The sequence below is a fragment of the Pan paniscus genome, chromosome 9 (genome assembly GCF_029289425.2).
Source record: "Pan paniscus chromosome 9, NHGRI_mPanPan1-v2.0_pri, whole genome shotgun sequence".
Taxonomy (NCBI): Eukaryota; Metazoa; Chordata; class Mammalia; order Primates; family Hominidae; genus Pan; species Pan paniscus.
This window is the reverse complement of record NC_073258.2, coordinates 111,510,919-111,533,616: the sequence shown is the minus strand read 5'-3', so window position 1 is coordinate 111,533,616 and position 22,698 is coordinate 111,510,919. Positions and strand designations below refer to the sequence as shown.

Below are 22,698 nucleotides of genomic sequence, written 5' to 3'. Positions count from 1 at the left end.
AGAATGGTTTAGTACCTAGGATGGGTGGTAGGGTCATGAGTTTTCATTTTATTATTATGCTGCAAAACTTCCATATATGTTATATATATTATCGTGTATTTATCAAATATTATATGACAATAAATAATTAAAAATGGATACGAGAAGAATACTTAGAATTATGTTTTCTTATCATTTCAGATTTTTTATATTACAAAGTTGCATTTTATATTTGAGCAGCAGGCAGCCAAGAATATGTGTACGGTATACTGAAGTTTACAAAGGCCTTTCTTATAACATCTTTTGAAAATCTTGTATAGTAGTTATTATTATACCTGCCTTTCAGATGAGTAAACCAAGGAAGAGCTTAAGCGATTTATTTAATCTCACATGACCTGCGAGTAGGAGAGATGTCTTTAATCGTCTAAAATTAATGCCCCTATAACCATTTGGAAGCATAGGGCTTTCTTGTTCAACAAAAGACCAAATGAATCCTAGAACATTAGAGCTGGAAGGAGTTTAAAGATCAGACTTTTCAATTCCTTCATTCCATAGATGGAGAAAAGAAGACCCACGTCCATTAAGGATTTGCCTGGCATCACACAGCTCCTTTCAATGGAAGAAAGGACAGTTGACTCATGTCTTGACTCACATCTTCTGAACCCAAGTGAAGCCCTTTTACACTTTATCAGACTGCCTTTGAAGTAGATTGATACTATTATTTTGTAGCCACTTGGCTATAAGAGAACCAAAAACTTGAACTTAAGGCATGCCGAATATCCATCGTTCGGATGAATGTTGAAGACTGTGATTCATAACAGAAAAGCTGCAGAGAGCCTTATTTATTAAAAACATCAACTGATGTATTAAATATCACAACACTTTAACTTATGAATGCAGGTTTGATATTTGCAAAAAAAAAAAAAAATTCCTGCAACAAGATGAAGAACCCAACAGCTGCTTTCTGAAGAGAGATAAAGAGCTGTATCATTTGAAGAGATCCTCAATCTGAGACATCCAGTGAAACATCAGTGATACTGGTTCTTAAAATGGCATCAGATTCATTAAAACATATACAAATGAGTTGGTGTATTAGCCTTTTAAGAATACTCAGAGCCTCAATAGTCTTTCCTCACACTCCTTATAATCTCCAGTTACTAAAGGCTTTTAAATTCATTTAAATAAACCCTATAGTGAATAACTATAAAAAGTAGAATGAGGAGATACATTTGTCAGCTTACTCCTGTCTGTCCGTGGATGCTGCTGAGGAAGCATTGATAAAGTCTGTCTTCTCCCTGCCATCATGTCTAAGTCAGAGTCTCCTAAAGAGCCCAAACAGCTAAGGAAGCTCTTCATTGGAGGGTTGAGGTTTGAAACATCAGATGAGAGCCTGAGGAGCCATTCTGAGCAATGGGGAACGCTCACAGAATGTGTGGTAATGAGAGATCCAAACACCAATCGCTCCAGGGGCTTTGGGTTTGTCCCCTATGCCACTGTGGAGGAGGTGGATGCAGCCATGAATGCAAGGCCACACAAGATGGGTGGAAGAGTTGTGGAACCAAAGACAGCTGTCTCAAGAGAAGATTCTCAAAGACCAGGTGCCTACTTAACAGTGAAAAAGATATTTGTTGGTGGCATTAAAGAAGACACTGAAGAACATCCCCTAAGAGATTATTATGAACAGTATGGAAATACTGAAGTGATTGAAATCATGACTGACCAAGGCAGTGGCAAGAAAAGGGACTTTGCCTTTGTAACTTTTGACAACCATGACTCCACGGATAAGATTGTCATTCAGAAATACCATATTGTGAATGGCCACAACTGTGAAGTTAGGAAAGCCCTGTCAAAGCAAAAGATGGCTAGTGCTCCGTCCAGCCAAAGAAGTCGAAGTGGTTCTGGAAATTTTGGTGGTGGTCGTGGAGGTGGTTTCAGTGGGAATGACAACTTTGGTCATGGAGGAAACTTAAGTGGTTGTGGTGGCTTTGGTGGCAGCCGTGGTGGTGGTAGATATGGTGGCAGTGCAGACGGCTATAATGGATTTGGTAATGATGGGAAGAATTTTGGAGGTGGTAGCAGCTACAATGATTTTGGTAATTACAACAATCAGTCTTCAAATTTTGGACCCATGAAGGGAGGAAACTTTGGAGGCAAAAGATCTTGCCTCTATGGTGGTGGAGGCCAATACTTTGCCAAACCACAAAACCAAGGTGGCTATGGGGGTTCCAGTAGCAGCAGTAGCTATGGCAGTGGCAGAAGATTTCAATTAGGAAACAAAACTTAGCAGGAGAGGAGAGCCAGATAAGTGACAGGGAAGCTATAGGTTATAACAGATTTGTGAACTCAGTCAAGCAGGGTGGTGGCAGGGCTTAGCTTCTACAAAGAAGACACGTTTTAGACAAATATTCATGTGTATGGGCAAAAAACCTCAAGGACTGTATTTGTGACTAATTGTATAACAGGTTATTTTAGTTTCTGTTATGTGAAAAGTGTAAGGCATTCCAACAAAGGGTTTTAATGTTTTTTTTTTCTGCACCATGTTGTTGATTGCTAAATGTAATAGTCCAATTATGATGCTGAACAGAATAAATGTCTTAAAAAAAAAAGTAGAATGAGGAAATGGGAAGAGTACTGGACCTTTTTCTGGAGCCAAAGGACCTAGGTTTAAATGTCAGATCTGCCATTTACTTGCTTTCTGAGGTTAAACAAGTTTCTCAACCTCTCTGATCCTTGGTTAACTGACATGTAAGGTGACAATGATAATTACTACCTTACAGAATTAAGAAATATAATATATGGGGAAGGTCTTAGTAAACTGTAATAAATAATACAAATATCCTTGTAGCTTTTATACAAAATCCTGTGACTCAATCATTCATTACATAATCATCCATTCAATGAGCATATTGATCACCTACTCAATAAATGAATGACACTGTTTTTGATACTGTGGAACATCCCAAGATACAAAAAATCTGGTTTTGGCCATTTGGGAACCAAAGGAGATATTTTTTCCTAATATATGTAAATATTTATAATAAGAACCCATATGTAATAACGTCCGTAGAATTAGTACAGAAAAAAAGATAAGACTACAGGGCTGGGAGAGATCAATCTGACTAGAGTGATAAGGAAAGGCATCTTAAAGAAAATGGCATTGGGCCAGTTTTTAAGGATGGGCAGGATTTCTAAAGGAAGAGGGTGGCTTTCAAAGTGGAAGAAAAAGCATGAACAAGGGCTTAGAAATGGAAGCACACCTTCCATCTCCTCTGGATCCTTATTTTTTATGTGAGCACTTGGTTTTTGACAGTATCACTTTGTTTACCGGTGTCTCCCTTGCACGTCCAGTGTGTTAGGTCATTCTTGCCTGACTATAAAGGAATATCTGAAATTAGATAATTTATAAAGAAAAGAGATTGATTTGGCTCACAGTTCTGCAGGCAGTACAACCATGGTGCTGGCATCTGATCAGCTTCTGGAGAGGCCTAAGGGAGCTTTTATTCATGATAGAAGATGAAGTGGGAGTAGGCATGTCACATGGCCAGAGCAGGAGCAAGAGGGGGAGGAAGGTGACACACACTTTTAAACAACCCAATCTTGCATGAACTCACTCATCATCAAAGAGATACAATTAAGCCATTCATGAGAGATCTGCCCCCATGATCAAAAAACCTCCCACCATGCCCCACCTCCAACACTGGGGATTATATTTCAACATGAGATTTGGTGGAGACACAGATCCAAACCATATCATTCTGCCCCTGGCCCTCCAAATCCCATGTTCTTCTCACATTGCAAAATATAATAATCTCCTGCCAATAGTTCCCCAAGAGCCACAATTTGTTTCAGCTTCATTAAAAAGTCCAGAGTCAAAAGTCTGAAACAAGGCAAGTCCCTTACACCTATGAGCCTATAAAATTAAAAAATATATATTTACCTCCAAGACACAGTGTGGGTACAGACATGGGGTATACAGTCCCATTCCAAAAGAGAGAAATTGGCCAAAACAAAGGGGCTACAGGCTCCATGCAAGTCTGAAACCCATTAAATCTTTAAGCTCCATTAAATCTTCAAGTCATTAAATCTTTAAGCTCCAAAATAATCTCCTTTGACTTCATGTCCCACATGCAAGACATAATATAGCAAGGATGGGTTCCCAAGGCCTTGGCCAGCTCCACTCCTGTGGCTTTCCAGGGTTCAGCCCCAAGGCTGCACTTACTAGTTGGAGTTGAGTGCCTACAGCTTTTCTAGGCTCAAGATGTAAAGCTGCCAGTAGATCTACTATCCTGGGGTTGGGAGGTCAGTGGCCCCCTTCTCACAGCTCCAGTAGGCAGTGTCCCAGTGGGGTCTCCATGGGGCCTCCAACCCCACATTTCCCCCTCAATACTACTGCCCTAGTAGAGGTTCTCTGTGAGGGATTGCCCCTGCCACAGTCTTCTGCCTAGCACCCAGGCTTTCTCATACATCCTCTGAAGTCTATAGAGAGACTGCCAAGCCTCCTTCACTGTTGTACTCTGCATGCCCACAGGCTTAACACCACATGGAACTCTCCAAGGCTTATGGCTTGCACCCTCTGAAGCAGCAGCCTGAGCTGTATCTGTGACCCTTTGAGCCATGGCTGGAGCTGGAACAGCGAGGATGTGGGAGCAGTTTCCCAAGACTACACAGGACAATGGGGCCCTGGGTCTGGCCCATGAAACCATTCAGCCCTCCTAGGCCTCTGAGCCTGTGAGGGGAGGAGCTGCCTCAGAGACCTCTGAAATTCCTTTCAGGCCTTTTTCCCAGTATCTTGGCTATCAGCACCTGGCTCTTTCTTACCCATACAAATATCTCTAGCAAGCGGTTGTTCCCCAGCCCACTTAGATTCTTCCCCTGAAAAATGGGCTTTCTTTTTCTACCACATGGCCAGGCTGCAAATTTTCCAAACGTTTAAGCTCTGCTTCCCCTTTAAATATAAATTCCAATTTTAAGTTATTTCTTTGCTCCTGCCTCTGACTATAGGATGTTAGAAGTAGCCAGGCCATATCTTGAATGCTTCACTGCATTCCTCCACAAGATACCCTAGGTTGTCACTCTTAATGTCAAACTTCCACAGAGCCCTAGGGCATGGACACAATATAACCACCAAGTCCTTTGCTACAGAATAACAAGGGTAACCTTTCTCCAGTTTCCAATCAGTTCCTCATTTCTGTCTGAGACCTCAGCAGCCTGGACTTCACTTGTCCATATCACTATCAGCATTATGGTTACAACTATTTAAGCAGTCTCTAAGAAGTTTCAAACTCTCCCTCATCTTCCTGCCTTCTTCTGAGTCCTCCAGACTCCTCCAACTTCTGCCCATTGCCCAGTTCCAAAGCTGCTTCTACATTTCCAAGTATCTTTATAGCAATGTCCCACTCCTAAGTACTGACTTTCTGTGTTAGGCCATTCTTGTATTGCTGTAAAGGAATACCAGAGACTGGGTAATTTATAAAGAAAAGAGATTTAATTGGTTCATGGTTCTGCAAGTTGTACAAGCATAGCACTGGCATCTGCTTGGCTTCTGGGGAGGCCTAAGTGAGCTTTTACTCATGACAGAAGGCAAAGCGGGAGCAGGCATATCACATGGCCAGAGCAGAAGCAAGAGAGTGAGGAGGGAGGTGCCACACACTTTCAAACAACCCAAACTGTCATAAACTCACTCATCACCAAGGAGATGGCACTGTGCCATTCATGAGGGATCGGCCACCATGATCCAAACACCTCCCACCAGATCCCACCTCCAAAACTGGGGATTATATTTCAACATGAGATTTTGCAGGGACATAGCTCCAAACCATATCATCCACTAATCCCAGTTAGAATATGAGATCTTTGAGTGCCAGAATCATGTCTCATAAAGCCTAAGGCAGTGCTGGGTCCATAGAGAGGGTTCAGTAAAGGAGCTGCTGACATACTTTTATGGAAGCCTCCATATGTGCTTTCTGAATGAAAGGATAGGGAATAGAAAAATAGCAGCACAGAAAAGTGCTTTAAATTAATGAGACTAATGGTATATATAAACCAGCACATTTTCCCATAAACTTGGCCATTTTCCCATAATCCCTATGTTTTGTATTTTGCAAAGCAATAGAATTATTACTTTAATTTGGGAAGAACACATACACACACTCACACACACACCAAGAAGGACAGAGTGAGACTTAATCTCCAAAGCTGATGTGTGACTTGTGTTTTGGATGTCAATAATGGTAAAACAAATAAAGCTGGGAAATGTAGCTTTGCTTGAGATTTTATAGATTCTTTCTTTTTCATAAAAAACTTTTTAACCTGAGTTTATACCTATCCAAAGCAACAAGCCCAATGTCAATTTTATACATTTTGAAGGCTATGGCAATCTTTCTTTTGATTTTGGTTCTTCTTTTTATAACTATATTCCATTATTATCAGAGACATCTTTGATCTATTCCCTGTCCTTCATGTGAGATAGTTAAGAGTGACTCCTAATATTAAATCCAGAATACATGGTTTGAATTAGAAGCTATAGGAAGATTCATCTCTAATATAAAGCTATTTGTAGGAAAAATATTCCATGATACTCTATGTGTAAATTATTAACAAATGCATTTCCAGTGAGTCTTTTTCTCACTCTTTGGTTCTGTGAAACAGCAGGAAAAAATATATTGCCAAATAAAATATTTTTATAACTTTATTTTTATTGCCTTTGAGGTAAATCTCAGAGTACAAGCTTTTGAGAAGAACTCCAGCAATAAAGAGCTATGTATATTATATATACTAACAATTATTTTCTGGTTTGACTTTGGGAAAAAGAAGATAAAATTCATATATTATAGAGAGTTGATATTGATATTTTTGTAAAGAAAGAAATACCAAGCAATCATTCAATATTACTCTAGGGAAGTTTTCTGGCTTGAGGGTTTAAATAATATTTTTATTTATATAAAAGTACAATGTAAGATCAATTTTGTTTCCTTTTCATTAAATAGCAGTAGGCAGTTTGTCTGCATTGCATTTGAGAGATACTTGTCTTCTTGCCTTTGGCAACTTAAGAAGATAGCAATAGATAGGAAATAAGACATCTTTTATATTTATATTATACACTGGATTCTAGAAAAAGTTGCTCTTGAAAAGGGCTCCAAATTAATTTTTGACTTTTCAGAAAGCAATTTTCAGTGTCCAAGCAAAGTGGAGGACTGAAAAATTATTCAGTAATTTGAATTCTAAGTAGCTTATTTGGATAATTCAAGGAGAAAACATTTTATCTACTCATTCCTTCATCCGTTTATTCAACAAATATTTTCTGAGACTCTCTGGTTCCAGGCATATATCCAGCCCTGGAGATTCAGTGGTGAACAAGATAGGTACAGCCCTGCCTACTGGAAGTTAAATAATCTTCTCAGGACTCCTGCCCTTCCCAATCGTAAGAAAATCATATTCTGTTCAAGGATAAAGAGAATGTAGCCAAGAAATTCAGCCAAAAATAATAATATTAACAATAACAATTCTGTAAAGAGCCCTTGTGCTGTGTGCATCATAAAATCACTTCCATCATTACATTAGCCAAAAGAACCCTTGCCCAAAAGCTTATTGCTTGTAAATCAAGAGTTTTATAAAAACAATAAAACAGATTATTAAATGATTGTATGGTATGATATACATTTGCCATTAGAATAAGTTTAAGTTTTCAAGGATAGCTTTTAGAATATTTTCTTATATACAGAATCCCTCCTATTTGGGCAGCTGCCTGCAAGGAAAGGCAGAAGACACTGAATAGAGGATCTAACCTGCTTTTCTCCTATTTGTAATATATACATAACTTAAGGAAGACTGACATACAGAGCAAGATTTAGGGAACTTATGGGACATACGTCTCTTCTATCACTAAATTTTAGTTTGTGATAAACTGTATCCCTATTCAACTCAACCCTGATCTTCCCTATTTCACTGGCCTTATGTTTCCTTTATAAAGTAGAAGATCCTGTTTTGTACACACTGTCTGGTGACTGGGATTAAAGAGTTGCCACTCCTATTCTCTGAGTTCCCAAACAAAAGACCCTTAATAGTAACAGCTAATCCTGGAAAGGTCCTAATCATGGTTTCCTCCACCCTGATAACTAGCCTGTGTCTTTCCTCTTCCATCATCAGAAATATAAAAATAAAATTTCCATATGCGTTGAAGGCTTCATTTAGAAAATGAGATTAATGCTCATTCCTACTCAACACACACAGCTCTCTTGAACATAATATGAGCTAATAACTAGAGGATTCTAAGTGCTTAGAATAAACAATTGGCTAACATGAGGCTTACAATTCTCCAATACTTTTTTTTTCAGGGATATTTGATGTGTAGCGGCTGGAGTATACTAAATGCATATAACTATATTTTAAATAATACTATCAACATTGAGTTTTTCTATTTTGGCATTAACACTAGTAAGATAGCAAATGTAATTGTCATAATATATTACATAGATAGGAATGAAAGAGGCAAGACATTTAGTTAACACTCTTCTCATATCAGTGATACATAACTTCTGATTTCAGTGATACATAAGTACAATATCACATAAATTCTAAAATCAGATTTTGTTGAGCCATGCTGATTTAAAACAAAAACAGGATGACGTTTAAATCAAGCTGGACAAATCTAGTATTGATCAATTTTGTCTCAAGAAAAATTGTATATAAAAGAAAGATTTATAGGCCTTAACCGTTGGCTCTTTCATTTTGAATAATAATTGTAAAAATAATCATATAATAGTTACAATAATAGCAACTAACATCTATGAGCAGAATATATGGAACTCGCTTTCTATACATGATATCTTTTAATCATCACTATAGCCCTATTGAAAAAAATACTATCAATTATCTTCATTCTACATACAAGGAAGCTGAGGTGCAAATAAAGTAATTTGCCCAGTTACGTAGCAAGTAAGTAATGGATTCAGGACTCTAATGCAGGCAGTCTATTTTCATTATGTAATAGGACTAACCCCTAGAAGAACAAAAAAAAAATCTGCCCTACTTTGGTATTTATTGTAACTGAAAGAAGTAAGGTAACAACTAAATTTTAAAAGCTTATTATCCCTGGAAGTAGGGAAGGCATGAAATGCAGCATTCCTCAAACAACATTTATTGAATATGGATTCTTCATCAGAGAGATCAAAATCATTCTGTGTTTAAATAGGCTTATGAAATACTGGATTAAGCCAAGTGAAAGAGTGCTTCTTGCTAGAACATATTTTGGGGTCTTACTATGCTGATATGCACTATGAGTCTATGAAATGGAGATGTAAAAAGAAAAAGGGATTTAATCAAGAGCACTTTTCTTTTATGGGACATGTCTGAAGAAGTGAACTAAAGTTTTTTCAACACAACTTTGAAAAAACTCATCTAAGGAACAAACCAGGATAGAAGTTGGGTGAAGGGAAGGGCATCAGAGGCCAAGTAGAGAGCAGAGGCCAAGTAGAGGGCCAGTGAACAGGTTTGCTCACAGAGTACAAGTGGACTGTATCACCTTATAACAGGTGTCACTGAAATAAATTATAATATAATACAATAAAATAGTAACACAGAAAGTTCTACAGGGATCTGGAAGGTCAAGTAATCACTCTCTTGGCAGTTTCTTTCCAAAGGGGAGAAAGTGAGGATGTTTGCCCCACTTGAGCTTGATGGTGGCTGCAGCTCAACTGACAGTCTGAGAGGCAGCAGCCTGGCATGTCCCCCACTGGAAGGGACAAAGCAGCCACTGTTCAGTAGGCTAATAGGGCTTGCCATTTTGGAGAATCCATGGAACCATTATCAGAGAAGAAGAGGCCCTGGAGGATACCAAATGGCAGTTGGGCTGGCCAATTCTAGTGGATATGCAACTGAGATGGCAAAAGCCCTGTATGTGAGTATGTGCATGATTCCTCTAACGATTTCCTGAACTAGTTGAGAGGAATTTGAATATAGCTGGAGTCTCCTCCAGCTATATATAGAACTTCAGGTGGAAACTGAGCCATAAAAATAGCACACTATGCTGGCACGTAGCATATTGTGTACAGCTACCATTTATTGAGCCCTTAACCAGGTGCTACATGTTAATGATTTTATATTGTTTAATCCCCAAACACCTCTATGATGTAAATACTGTTATTATTCCTGTTTTGCAGTTTGAGAAACTAAGACGCAGATAGTTCAGTTTACTTGTGCAAGGTCAAAGAACTAGAAAGCCAGGAGCAAATAGCACTCAAATTAAGTTTTAAAATACCATGGAGCTTTCTTTTGGCTGAAAAAAGTTTAATGAATTCCAAAATCTATTTGTGATTAAAAAAGAATTTGGCACATCAGTAATAAAAGGAAACTTCCAAAGACTTAACAACAACAAAAAAGAGTGTCAACAAAAGATTTAGTTTAAATATCAAATTTAGTAGTGTAATTACCAGTCCAATATCCAATATCCAGTCTAGAATAAGATTAACATTTAGTATTAGAATTAAGGTTAAAGCTTCCATTTTTGATGAAGATTAAAACAAAAATTCCTGATAATACCACTTCCATTAAACATTTAACCAGAAACCCTAGATAATGGGATAAAACAAGAAAAATAAAAGCAACAATATACAATTCTTATTGAAATGGAAACAGGCAAACTATCATTATTTATATATAATATAATTTTCACAATATACCTTTTATAAGCTCTACACCTTCTGCTTAAGCCCTCCCATGATTTCTCATCCATCTCAGGCCAAACTCTTTATCCTGGATCAAGGTCAAAGTAGTATTGCTACAGTCTCTTTCTCTCTGTCTCTCTCTCTCTCTCTTCTGGAAATCATTTGCTAAGAAACAAACTACCCCCAAAATTTAGTGGCTTAAAACAATAACCATTGAATTGTATCACATGATCACATGATTTTTGTCTGTGTTAGGACTTCAGGCAAGGCTCAGCTAGATGGTTCTTCTGTCTCATGTGGCCTTTACTGGAGTCACGTGGTGGTATTAAGTTTGTGGCTAAGCTGGTCCAAGACCATATCACTCACTTGTCTGGCACCTTGGCAGGGGCAGCTGAAAGGCTGGGCTCAGCTGAGGCCCTTTCTTCACGTGTTCTCAGGGCCTGTCCATGTGGCCCTGCAGCAGGTTTTCAGCCTTCTTACATGTCAGTTTAGGGCCACAGAGGACAAAGATAAAAGCTGCCAGTCATCTTAAAGACTAGGCTCAGGATGGGCACCACATCACTTCTGCCATGCTGTAGTGGTCACAACAGTCAGATGCCAGGCCAGATTCAAGAGGAGGGGAAATAGACCCACATGTCTATGGGAGGCATCTTTAAGAGTGAGGGGCCATCTCTCATCTACCACATTGTCCAGCCTTTTCTCATACTACTCTCCCTTCACTCACCACATGCGCTTTCTTTTTGTTCCTCAGATAGGCCAAGATTATTCCTCTTCCAGGATTTTGTGTGTGCCAGGAGTGTTCTTATCCTGACTGGCTCTTTCATGTGATTAAGCTCCCAGCTTAAATGTAATCTCTTCACAGAAGCCTCCTCCTCACCATTTTGTGAAGGCCTTCCCTGCTCACCCAACCTAACTCTCTAATTTTATTTCCATAGCATTATTACCATCACTGCCAGACAATCTCTCTGGTTTTGTTTTTGTTTCTCATAGCTCTTCCAATTAGCATGTAACAGCAGGAGAGCAGGGACCCTGACTATCTTGCTCACTTCCTCATTCTCAGCACTTAGAACCAGGGCTGGCACAAAATCGGTCCTTAGTAAACATTTGTCAAGTGAAAATATGAAGTGGTGGACTGAGATTCAAAACTAGATGTGACTGACTCCACAGCCAAAACCAAACTGTCCTTGTAACCCTTTGTATTGCAAGCAGATATGGTCTACCTAGAACCTAGGGCAAAGATACTATACAAAGAAAACAACTCGCAGACACCACTAAGAAGGGATTAGCTAGTATGGAAGCTGCAGCCGGGCCAACCTATATAGAAAATTCAAAGAGAAGGTTCCATTCCAGCAAAGTCCAACATTTCTTTGCCTGACTTTGTTTCAGCCATCGTTGCTTTGATTCTTGGTGATGAAAGATCTCCAAGGTGTAGTGTTGCCTCATGGCCATTTGCAGCTCAGGTCTTGTATCTGGTTAGCCCCCTCTGACACTCAGTTTTGCTGGGGCCACACGAGTGAGTGTTGCCTTGTCCAATCTGGAATTGGGCCACAGCCATGTTTGTACTGAGGCATTAGGGAAACATGGTTTATAAATGCTTGTTTCCTCTGAGTCACTGCAGGGACTTGTTCCTTCAGTACAAACTTTCTGTTTGGTTTTATAACTGGGGAAGGAGGGGGTGGGAGCCAAGACTAACTGGATCAGGTTTGAAAGGAAAGGGGAAGTAAGAAAACTTAAATAGATTTTTCTATATTAGTGAGAGCGACAAAGGAACCCTTATCTGGGTCTCAGATGCATGCACAGAGTTTCATCTTTATTTGTTTATTTGCCTTAATAAGAAAAGGAAAAGTTCACAGAGTAATTTTTTCCCCTCAAGTTTCCATAAAAATGCTGGAAATGTGGCAACAGTTTTACAAAAACAGTTTAAGAACAATTAAAACACATATAACCATTTTTAAAGTTTATATTAAATGTTCTTTATTAAATAAAAAGGAATTTTGCTTCTAATTTCCAGGCATTGTTGACTACGTTTTCTGAATGACCACCTATTAGCTTTTATCATTACTGTAACTTTTCTGTAAGTTATATTTTCCAGATAAAAAGATTTAGCTCTTTATTTTCGGCCTTTTAAATATATCATGACTTACTGCCAGGCTTCTCACCTGTAGAATTCAGCTTATAATAACAATTCTTGCTCATAATAACTCATAAAGTTATTATGAAAGTCAAGTATAATTAAATCATAGATATAAAAGTATGATCCCCAATTCATTCATTAACAGTTGGCTTTGTGTAAATTATCATCATAATTATCAAGCTCAAACATTTAAGGAGCATCAGTAAGGTGTGGGGCCCAGTGTCTAGCACTGGGAACGTAAGAGGTACCAGCCAATCCCTGATCTCAAGGGGATTACAACTCAGTACAGAACTAGATATGAGCTCTCTGAGCCATGGGTTCATCATCATTAACTAGAGGGAAATACTTAATTTTGTACCTGGCATAGAGTTCAAATACCACAGATCATTTTATTTTAAGTTCCAGCATACATGTGCGGGATGTGCAGGTTTGTTACATAGGTAAATGTGTGCAATAGTGGTTTGCTGCACCTATCAACCCATCACCTAGGTATTAAGCCTGGCATGCATTAGCTATTTATCCTGATGCTCTCCCCACTCCTCACCCTCCCCTGACAGGCCCCAGTGTATGTTGTTCCCTCCCCATTTCCATGTGTTCTCATTGTTCAGCTCCCATTTATAAGGGAGAATGAGCAATGTTTGGTTTTCTGTTCCTGCATTAGTTTGCTGAGGATAATGGCTTCCAGCTTCATCCATGTCCCTGCAAAGGACATGATCTCATTCCTTTTTATGGCTGGATAGTATTACATGGTGTATGTGTACCAAATTTTCTTTATCCAGTCTATCATTGATGGACATTTGGATTGACTCCATGTCTTTACTATTGTACCACAGATAAATTTCATAGCAGATTCTGTCGGTATCCTGCCCAGTGTGCCGCACACAACCTCCAGTTACGAGTTCTGTACCTAAGGGTTTTTCTAGAAGGCTGAATTCTAGCCACCCTCTTTACACACACTCACACACACACAGGGCACAGGCTGGAAATATCAGGAATTAACACCATCACCTCCAGCAGTGAGTACTCATTTCAACAATGAGTAATGGGAGTGAGTGCACAAATTACACCCAGCTCCCTCAGCCTCCAGTAGGATAGTTCCAAGGCATGTGTTTTGTGCTCTTTCCTAGGGTTTTCCCATGGGAAAAATCTTCCGTCACCCACTTTGGTAGATGGTGTCATAACACACCCCTTCTTGGATGCCTTCCCTTTCCTGTATCACTTCCTCTTTCTCCTGCTGGAGTTTCATGGGGTCACCTCTCAGATACAGTACGTCTTAGGAACTACTTTCACGAAAAAAAAAAAAACAAAAAAAACACTGAGATAGTTTTCTTCCTTACAAAGAAAACTTCCTTATGGTTTTAATGCCCAGATGAGCCAGCCAGCTTTGCACAAAAGGAAAATTCCATCTCATTACCACATCTAACTATCTTATTGATCTTGGCTATTGTTATCTTTAATATATCCAAAAATGTGGTAAATAAATTTATAACTGTTGAAGTTCTTTAATATATACTATAGTATTTAATCTTCACAAACAGCCCTCAGAGAAAATTGAGACTGGAAGAGGTTAAATGTCTTGTCAAAAGTTAAAGGGTCGACCGGGCATGGTTGTTCACACCTGTAATCCCAGGAGTTTGGGAGGCCAAGGTGAGCAGATCACTTGAGCTCAGGACCAGCCTGGCCAACATGGCAAAACCCATCACTCCAAAAAATACAAAAATTAGCCAGGTGTGGTAGTGCAGGCCTGTAATCCCAGCTGTTCCAGTGGCTAAGGTGTGAGACTCGTTTGAACCAGGGAGGCAGAGGTTGCAGTGAGCTGAGATCATGCCACTGCACTCCAGCCTAGGTGACTGAGCGAGACTGTCTCAAACAAACAAAAAAAGTTAAAGTGTCAATAAGTGAGAACACTGGATCTCAAACCAAACAGATCCTGTGCTTTTCTGACTGTTCTCACACTGCTGAGTGAGAAAATGCATAGAGTGGAGAGCAGGCTGCTCCCCACTCCTGGAAAAGTGACTGTAAGTGCATGTTCTCCTGTTAGGGTCAGGAGTACCATCTCCATATATAAAGTGAACTTTTCAAGCTGTCCTTTTAAACTGAGACAATGGTCATCGTTTAACACCTTTGGAAAGGGTATAAAAGGCAGATTTACTAACGATGCTAAGTGACACAGAATAGAGTAGTCCAGTTTTTATTGTTCCATAATACTTTAAAGGGCTAAGGAGATCTAAAGTACCTTGATAGGTCAAATTTAAGGGCCTTGAGTCAGAGGCATTGAAGGGTTTGAAAATGGTGCCAGCAGGATACCTGGAAACACAGTGCAGCTCCTGAATCTACCAGCATCTTCCTTTCTCCTATAAGAGAAGCTTTAGTTTCTCCTCCACAAAGTGAAGCTTGAAACATCAACCTCTGTTACCAACATTTCTTGTTACATGAAGATTCACAACAGAGAAATGCTTATTTTTTATTCTAGCTAGTATTGTTGAGTACCTGCTTTATTGCTGTCATAACTCTGGTAACAGCTTTAAGTCTTGCAAAGAACTCAGTAACATAGGTCAGCAACAAAAGTGAGAAACTGGAATTAGTACTGGGGCAACAGGTTCCTGAGTTCCAGAGTTTGCTGTCTAAATCCAGTATCGAAAACTATGAGATGCTTCAGAACCAAACCAGTGGGTGGAGCTAGTGGCAGGGGAGTCCAAGTAGAGGTGATATTACACTTAACTGGGTATGGGCAAATTAGCTCTGGTCAATACAGAATTGCACTCACAAGCTGGCTGAGGTGGAGAATAGGGCCCAGCCCAGAATAGGAGGCTGGCTATGAACTCTGCAGATTGTCAGAACTAGATTTCAGGAAGGGGCTTCGGTCTCTGTGGGAAACTGGACTGCTGGCCATACACCTAGTTTCTCTGATGTGACCTGTGTAAGAAGCCTTCAGGGAATGCTGTGGCTGATGGGCAAGTAACCAGAGCTCCCTCCAGGCATATGAGTCAATCGGTCAATGCAGCACAATTTGTTCTAGACTATAAAACCTGATTGAGATGGGATATGGGAGAGTGGGGTAGGAAGCTTCCTAATATAGGCTTTACCTTGGCCTGGATTATTTCAGACACCTCCTCAGAGATAAGCTTATATGCTGATCATAGCAAATAAAACAGGACAGCAGAGAAAGGTATACTGTGATCCCTGCTTTCAAAGGGTCACCAACCTAGTTAGGGATCCAAGACGTGTACCCACTGAAGAGAACCCTTTAGATTGGGCAGCCTTGGAAGCAGTAGTTACAAAGAAAATGATACCTGTACCAAATAGCCTTATTTCAGAGGCTTACTTATATGAAGACATTTGGAAAAGTAATTTATTTGGTTCACTAATGTTTCCTATAAGTATGAAGAACCACAGTCACTCCCACTCACGGCTTCTTTGGAATGTTGAAATTGGCCTGCACAGCATGCAGAATGTCATTAAAGATCTACCCCATTTATCCACCATCCCCACTCCCAAGATCTGAAGAGAACTGAAATAGGATGTGAGCTCTGAAGCCTTCAGGACTTGGCCTGAGACTGCTATTTGGGGGAATTTTGTTGATTGCCCAGAAAAAAACTCACAGTATGCATTTTGAGACAGCTCTTTGAGGAGTAAAATGGCAAGAATGCTATTGCCTGCGCCTATGAGAAGATATGGCACTTGGAATTTGCCAACTGTGTTTCTCTGGGTTACTAGAGACCCAGATCCCATCTACCTGAGCTTTCCTTAGCTTTCTTTTATGAACACAATGCAGAGGAGCCTTTGTTGTCATTTGAGCCCTTCCAACACCTCAGACACAGAATGGGGAAGTGGAAATCCTGGGAAGAAGAGGCAATAACGGAGGCTCTGAAGTTGAAGAGGTCAGGTCAGGAATAAAATTTCTGTTCAACTGGGTGTCCTTAGGCAAATTATGTAATATTTATGTCAAATAAGAAGAATATTAACATCTCAAGTTAGTTATGATAATTGAGATTATCCAATAAAACATTATCGAGCAGTTCTTATGTTCTAGACTTGGAATTAGGTACTGGTAGGAGGGTAAAAACATGAATTCATTCACAAAATGTTTACTAAATATCTACTATTAGCTCAACAAATAAAATAAAGCTCTTGCTTATGTTCTACTAAAGAATACAGGCAAAAAAAAAAAAAACCCACACCTAACTCAACAACTATGTATAATGCCAGGCATTAATAAGTGCTCTAAAGAAAAATAGAGTGGGATAAGGGGACAGAAAGTGAGGGAGGGTGAAGAGTAGGCCTGCTGGAAGGAGGGTGGCCAGGGAAGGACTGTTTGAGACATTAAGGAACTGGAATGAAGTAAAGGAGCAGGCCAGGTGGCCATCTGGTGGAAGAGCATCTCAGCAGAGGGGACAGGACGTATGAATCCTTGCAGTGACAGCATGCTTGGCGTGTTCACAGAAAGGCAAGTCTGCCCCTATGGTTGAAGCAGAGCAAGCAAGGGTGAGTGTGGCGGGGATGAGGTCAGAGAGGTGTGCGAGGACTAGACTGGGTGGGGCCTTGGAGACATTGAAAAAAGGTTCAGACTTTGTTCTGAGTGTTGTGGGAAGCCACTAGAGGATTTTGAGCAAGGGGTGACAAGATATGGTTTATATTTTCAAGGGATCACCCTGACTATTGCATGCAGAATGGACCTGAGAGGAGGGCAGACAAGAATATAAGCAGAAAGAGTTAGAACAGGTTACGCACGAGGTTGATAACTAAGGCTGGGGGGTTAGTGACAGAGATGCTGAGAAGTGGTTGGATTGGGGGATGTTTTGAAGATAAAATTAATAGAATTTTCTGATGAAGTAGGTATGAGAGAAGGAGACAAGTCAAAAAAACTCCAAGTTTGTTGCTCTGAGTAACTGGATGAATATAAGCCTCATTCACAATGAATGGGAAGGAAGAGGTTTAAGGGGAAAGGAAGTCAAAAGTACAGTTTTGTAAAGGCTGGGCTGAATATGCCAAGTAGAGATGTCTGGTAGGTACCTAAGTAAGTGAGTGTGGAGCACTGGAGAGAGGCCACAGCTGATCATATAAATTTAGGAGACATCATGGTATGGATGGCATTTAAAGCCATGACTAGATGACATCATCCAAGAGTTAGCATAGCTGGAGAAAAGAAGTGCAAAAATCAAGCCCTTTGAAAGTCCACTCCTTAGTATTTGAGTGGGGAGAAGGAGAAGAGAGAGATGAATAAGTCTCAACCTGAAGGAAGTCACCAGTATGTGACCAGCACCATGTCTGGGACATATCAGATGAGCAATAAGCATTACATCTCTCTTATTTTTTAATTATTTATTTATTTATTTTGAGACAGAGTCTCGCTCTGTTGCCAGTCTGGAGTGCAGTGGCACAATCTCGGCTCAGTGCAACCTCCGCCTCCCAGGTTCAAGTGATTCTCCTGCCTCAGCTTCCTGAGTAGCTGGGACAACAGGTGCCCACCACCACACCCAGCTAATTTTTGTATTTTTAGTAGAGACGGGGTTTCATCATGTTGGGCAGGATGGTCTCGATCTCCTGATCTCGTGATCTGCCCACCTCAGCCTCCCACAGTGTTGGGATCATAGGCATGAGCCACCATGCCCGGCCCCACATCTCTTTTTTTTAAACTTTTATTTTAAGTTCCAGGGTGCATGTGCAGGATGTGCAGGTTTGCTTTATAGGTAAATGTGTGCCATGGTGGTTTGCTGCACAGATCAACTCATCACCTAGGTATCAAGCCCAGCAGCATCCATTAGCTATTCTTCCTGATGCTCTCCCACCCCCTGCCCGCCCCCGACAGGCCCCGGTGTGTGTTGTTTCCCCCACAATGTGTCCTCATTGTTCAGCTCCCACTTATAAGTGAGAACATGTGGTGTTTAGTTTTCTGTTCCTGCGTTAGTTTGCCAATAATGGCTACCAGCTCCATCTATGTCCCTGGAAAGGACATGATCTCATTCCTTTTTATGGCTGCATAGTATTCCATGGTGTACATGTACCACATTTTCTATATCCAGTCTATCACTGATGGCCATTTAGGTTGATTCATGTCTTTGCTATTGTGAATAGTGCTGCGATGAACATATGTGTGTATGTATCTTTATAATAGAATGATTTATATTCCTTTGTTATATACCCAGTAATGGGATTACTGGGTAAACTGGTATTTCTGCTTCTAGATCTTGAGGAATTGCCATGCTGTCTTCCACAATGATTGAATGAATTTGCACTCCCACCAACAGTTTAAAAGCGTTCCTTTTTCTCTGCAACTTCACCAGCATCTGTTGTTTCTTGACTTTTTTTTTTTTTTTTTGAGGCAGAGATTTGCTCTTGTTGCCCAGGCTGGAGTTCAATGGTGCACTCTCAGCTCACCGCAACCTCTGCCTCCCAAGTTCAAGCAATTCTCCTGCCTTAGCCTCCCGAGTAGCTGGGATTACAGGCATGCGCCACTGTGCCCAGCTAATTTTGTATTTTTAGTAAAGATGGGGTTTCTCCATGTTGGCCAGGCTGGTCTTGAACTCCTGACCTCAGGTGATCCACCCACCTCGGCCTCCCAAAGGGCTGGGATTGCAGGCATGAGCCACTGCGCCCATCCTCTGATTTTTTAATAATTACAATTCTGACTGGCCTGAGATGGTATCTCATTGTGGTTTTGATTTGCATTTCCCTAATGATCAGTGATGTTGAGCTTTATTTCATATGTTTGTTGGTAGCATGAATGTCTTCTTTTCAGAAGTGGTTCATTTCCTTTGCCCACTTTTTAATGGGTTTGTTTTTTTCTTGTAAATTTAAGTTCCTTATAGACTTTGGGTATTAGACCTTTGTCAGATGGATAGATCGAAAAAATTTTCTCCCACTCTGTAGGTTCTCTCTTTGCTCTGAGGATAGCTTCTTTTGCTGGGCAGAAGCTCTTTAGTTGAGCTACATCTCATTTGTCAACTTTCACTTTTGTTACAATTGCTTTTGGCATTTTTGTCATGAAATCTTTGCCCATGCCTATGTCCTGAATGATATTGCTTAGATTTTCTTCTAGGATTTTTATAGTTTTGGGTTTTACATTTAAGTCTTTAATCCATCTTGAGTTAATTTTTTATATGGTGTAAGGAAGGGGTCCAGTTTCAATTTTCTGCATATATGGCTAGCCAGTTCTTCCAGCATCATTTATTAAATAGGGAATCCTTTCCCCATCGTTTTTTGTCAAGTTTGTTAAGATCAGCTGGTTGTAGGTGTGCAATCTTACTTCTGAGTTCTCTATTCTTTTCCATTGGTCTATGTGTCTGTTTTTGTACCAGTACCATGCTATATTGGTTACTGTAGCCTTGTAGCATAGTTTGAAGTCAGGTAGCATGATGCCTCCAGCTTTGTTCTTTTTGCTTAGGATTGTCTTGGCTATACAGGCTCTTTATTGATTCCATATGAATTTTAAAGTGGTTTTTCCTAATTCTGAGAAGAATGCCCACGGTGGTTTAATGGGAATAGCATTGAATCTATAGATTACTTTGGGCAGTATGGCCATTTTCACAATGTTGATTCTTCCTCTCTCTGAGTATGGAATGTTTTTCCATTTGTTTGTGTCCTCTCTGATTTCCTTGAGCAGTGGTTTGTAGTTCTCCTTGAAGAGCGCCTTCCGTCCCTTGTTAGCTGTATTCCTAGGTATTTTATTCTCTCTGTAGCAATTGTGAATGGGAGTTCATTGATGATTTGGCTCTCTGCTTGCCTGTTACTGGTGTATAGGAATGCTGGTGATTTTTGCACATTGGTTTTGTATCCTGAGACTTGCTGAAGTTGCTTATCAGCACATTTCTTCTTTATTCTCAGTAGAGTCACTGGACATTAAGTAGAGGCAGATTACCATATGAATTATAGTAACAACAACATCTATGTCTCACCAAGGATATCTGTGCTTTGGGGAAAAGAAGCAACTGTGAAACAAAAAGTGAAAGTAGAAGATGAAACTGAGCATGAGTTTTCGAGTCACAAAACTAGATTTGGTTAATTTCTTTAGGTCTCTAAACTCCACTTTCCTTCTCTATAAAATGGGGGTAGTAATAATAATAACCTGTTGTGCCAAACTTTTATAAAGCTCAATTGAGATGGTGTATATAAAAATATATACTATCTCATATACGTTATTTTATATACTATTGTGAAATTCAAGATGCCATATGTGTGTTAATGGGTAATTGCTCTAGCTATTATGTTTCTAAGGCATGTTGTGATTTTAAAACATATCCCCAAGTTCTTTAACAAAAGGGAGAGTCTAATCCTCCTCCCCTTGAATGTGGGGCAGACTTGGTGAATCATTTCTAATAAATATAATATAATGGACATGATGCTGTTGCTTTGTGAGTTCTGAGGCTAGGTTATAAAAAGGAAGGCTTCTGCTGATTTCTGTGTCTTGGATTTCATGATCTGGAGGAAGTCCATGCCGCCTTGTTTTAAGGGTGCTCAAGAAGTCCTATTATGAAAAAGCCTATGTGGAGAGAAACAAAGGCCTCATACTGACAACTAGCATCAATCTCAGCATTGACAGTGAATATTCCAGTCCCACTCAGCCTTCAGAGGATTGAAAATCTGGTTAACATCTTGACTGCAACCTTAGAGATCATGAGCCAGAATCAACCAGCCAACCATCTCTCAGTTTAGGACCCACATAAATTTTGAGAAATAATAAATGCCTATTGTTGTTTTAAGTCACCAGTTTTAGGGGTACTCTGTTACACAGCAATAGATAATTAATATACATGATCACATTAGTCAAAATCTTATTAAAGATTTACAGGTACTTCAAATTCCACCATTAAGAACTGATGCCTTTGACATCATCTAATATTACAATGTACTTTCCAGCAAGATCCCTCGAATCTGTTTTCTATGACTACTGTAAAAAATTACTACAAATTTAGTGGACTAAAACAACACAACTTTATTATCTTTATTATTTTACAGTTCAAGAGGTCGGATGTTCAAAATCAGTCTCAGTGTGCTAAAATCTAAATGACAGCAGAGTTGTGCTTCTTCCAAAGTCTCTAGGGGAGGATTCATTTCTCTACCTCTTCCAGCTTGCAGGAATCATCTGCATTTTGTGGCCCCTGTCCCCTAAGTAATGCTGGAGTTCATCTTCTGTCCTCACTTCTCAGACTCATACCCCCTGATTCCGTCTTATGAGGACTCTTGTGATTATGTTGGGCCTGCTCCAATAATCCAGGATAATCTTCCCATCTCAAAGTCTTTAATTTAATCACATCTAGAAGTCCCTCTTGCAATGTAAGGTAGCATGTTCTAAATATTGGTTCTTGCCTTTTAAAAAACTTTTTAATCTAAGAAGTGTAAGACAAATGCATAAGTAACTATAGTAGAAGACAAAATGTAGTCAAGCTATCTCAACTGTACCACATTAAGTAGAAAGGAAAACATAAGGAAAAGACTCTCAGATAAAGATTAAGAAAAATGTCAAGAGGAAATGATAGGAAGGAGACAAAAATTATGTTAAGGATTCAAGCCCAGATAATTAAGTTAAATAAAGGAGTTGTCATCAACATAATTATGGAAGTCAGAATGGCAGCAAGGGATGGGGGACTGTTCTCAGTTATATGATAGGTGAAGTCTGAGACATATTTTAGAATACCTAGTTCAAGATATCCAGCAGATAGTTGGAAATGAGATACGCATTTGCAGCTAAAAAGAAAAGCTGATGTTGGATATAAGAACATAAAAGTCATTTGTATAGAGACAGAAGTTGATGCCTTGGAAGTAGATAAAACTGATGAAAAGCAAGAAGATTTAAGAGGACTAAAGAAATAACTTTTAAAAGACAGGTTAGAGAGGAACTCGTAAAGGAAAAAGGAATGGTCAGAGAAACCGGGAAATTAGCGCAATGAATATCACAAAACCTAAGGAGGAGTTTTAAAAGAAGAG

General features: G+C 39.6%; 1 protein-coding gene across 1 annotated transcript; it reads left to right on the top strand.

Annotated features, from left to right (window-relative positions):
- The first annotated feature begins 1,282 nt into the window (after positions 1 to 1,282).
- LOC100990297 (heterogeneous nuclear ribonucleoprotein A1-like) lies at positions 1,283 to 2,263 on the top strand. The gene has a single exon (XM_003805494.5). It carries the CDS (start codon positions 1,283 to 1,285, stop codon positions 2,261 to 2,263), a length of 981 nt encoding a protein of 326 aa, XP_003805542.4.
- Positions 2,264 to 22,698: the final 20,435 nt, after the last annotated feature.